This window comes from Nannochloropsis gaditana (assembly GCF_000240725.1).
Source record: "Nannochloropsis gaditana CCMP526 unplaced genomic scaffold scaffold349, whole genome shotgun sequence".
Lineage (NCBI taxonomy): Eukaryota > Eustigmatophyceae > Eustigmatales > Monodopsidaceae > Microchloropsis > Microchloropsis gaditana.
The window spans coordinates 25,947-28,423 of record NW_005803604.1 but is presented as its reverse complement, the minus strand read 5'-3'; the positions used below and the strand labels follow the sequence as shown (position 1 = coordinate 28,423).

The window sequence follows — 2,477 nt, the reverse complement described above, 5'->3', positions numbered from 1 at the left end:
CTATGGACGCATGAAGGATATTGGTTCCGGGCAACGCTTGAGCGCAGTGTATTTTACACTAGAAACACCAAGTCATGGTCAGTCTTCCGGGTGACGGGAGGTTTTTCAGCGACATCCACACGCCTAGAATGACACCAATAAGAAAAAACTGCGCGACACTGCGTACCTGCGCGCGTTGATGAGGCATGAGAAAATGGTCATGATATGTACAAGATGAGGTATTGATGAACTCATTTCCCCCGAATTTCAGATTTAAGACATAGAATATACCTGCTGGTGGGCAAGAATAGGGTGTGTGGTCCGTGCGGCTTTGGGAGGTGCTGACCTGCAACCGTCGAAAACCTGCATCTGAGTCTTAAGAGATTCGACTACACGGCAGCAATATTTAAGCATGAAGTACACAAACAAATTGTTCTTTTTGTCTGCGCGCGGGGATTGGTTCAAGAGGACTTGCGGGACCACACGACTGCCGAGTCGTCTCCTAACTGCTCCAAGCAACTGTAACACCACCAGGAAAATTGTCAAATCTACCGAGGCCACTTCATCACCATTCCTCTCACCCTGGGCTATCTATAGCCGCTGGTTGAAAGACCATCCAGTGAAAACAAAGCTCCTCACCTCCTCTTTCATCATGGGCGCGGGCGACGTGGCGTGCCAGTTTCTCACCCGATATGAAAAGCAGCAAGAACGTGCTACAGACCTCCCGAATGTGGCACGTTCGTCTCCCACTCCCACTCTTCCTTACGACTGGTACCGCACCGCTAAATTTTTCCTGCTGGGAGGTGTCCTTGTCGGGCCCGCTCTGCACCACTGGTATTCGTTCCTTATTCGGCTAGCCCCTGTTCAAAATACTTCTGGCGCTCTCAAGCGTTTGGCTGTCGATCAGTGCATATTTGCCCCCGCTTTCATCCCTGTCTTCTTCTCAGGTCTACAATTCTTGGATGGAAATTTCGACATGGACCAGCTCCGGCGTAAGTTGAAGAGAGACTACAAGGAGACCCTGATCGCAAATTGGGCGGTGTGGATACCGGCCATGATGGTCAACTTCCGCTTTGTCCCTCAGCACTACCAGGTCTTGTACAGCAATGCCGTCGGATTTTGTTGGAATATTTTTTTGAGTGCAATCAGCCATAAGTAAGTAAGACTGGAAAATGCATCGCACGAAGACATCCTTAGATGCTTTACTCTATTAATGCATGTGGTATCTGGGGAGGACTGAAAATGTCTATGAAATGCAAGATTTGATGCATGTAAATAAAGCAGGAGATAACAATGTACAGGCCTTGGGACTCAGTAAGAAGAAAATGCAGAAAGACATAATGTGCATATGGAAGGGTTTAGAGTTAGGAAGAAAGTGTTGATAGAGCGGGGGAAAGCTTCATCTCTTACTAGAGTTGCCGTTGCTCTAGTGAAGAGGCTGTAATAAGACGTACAATGTCTGAGCAATAGTAAAATCTACCAGCAAAAGTCAACTTGTGAAAAGACATCATAGCATGGAGAAGGATCCCTTCCACAACATAACGAGTGCACCCGAAAGAAGTTCTCACATTCCACAAACCATTCCGTCGTTGAATTTATTTACAGCCACCGACGCGCCGGCAGATCCCACTCAACTTTTTCCTGAGGACGTTTCTTCCACTCTCGCCACCTATCCCACCCTCTCACCACCATCCTCCTCCACCCCCATACCGCTCATTCAACTGCTTGGCCATCTCCGCAAATTGGGCGGAGCTATCCGCCAGTTCCGTAGTCTTATCCGCGAGGCTCTCGAGTCGCTCCCCTCGATCCTGAAGCCCGTGTCGCAACTCCCCCATCGCCGCCATCACGCCTTGTGTCGCCCGCCGACTCGCCTGTCCCGCAGGATTAGCCTCTTTTCGGAGCCAGTTCATCAACCCACCTCGGCCCCCCGATTTTTCTCGACTTTGCCCGAATAGTTCTCGTTCTTCCGCCCGTTCCCTGGCTCCCGCCTCCACAAATTTGGCCTCCTTTCTGTCGTGCACACGCTCCCCCCCCACTGATACACGCAGCTTCAGCATCTCGTAGACGCCCCAATTGAAGCAACCGTCGCAGACACGAACCATCGTTTCGACTCCTCCCCCTTTCCCTCCCTCCCTCCCTCCTCCCCCTAAATAGGCACCCAGAGGAAGTCGCTTGCTCGAACAATCCCCGCATACAGGTAGCGCGCATAAACGACACCGGTGCTGCCGGCGAGCTAAGGTATTGAAACTCTCCTCGCACAACAGACACGCCTCCACCTCTTTCACCCCCCCATGTCCTTCCCTTTCTCTTTCCAAATATCCCTCGCCCGCAAGGCCCAAAGACCCTGCGTGGCACCGGTGCCAGGCTTTTTGAGCGATGCGTTGCATGGCCTCCGCAGAGAGATCTTTGGCCGACGGCGCTTTTTTCGCGCTCCACACCGCCTTGGCTGACTGCAGTCGCTGCTGTCGATCTTCCCGGCGCTGCTGCTCGCCCCTCGG

At 52.0% G+C, this 2,477-nt stretch overlaps 1 protein-coding gene across 1 annotated transcript; it reads left to right on the top strand.

Moving 5' to 3' along the window:
* Positions 1 to 776: 776 nt before the first annotated feature.
* On the top strand, positions 777 to 1,554 carry MPV17 (the record flags this gene model as incomplete). The annotated part of the gene is made up of 1 exon (XM_005854921.1): positions 777 to 1,554. A coding segment is annotated over one exon (362 nt), but the record flags the coding sequence as incomplete, so codon positions are not given.
* Between the last annotated feature and the right edge of the window lie 923 nt (positions 1,555 to 2,477).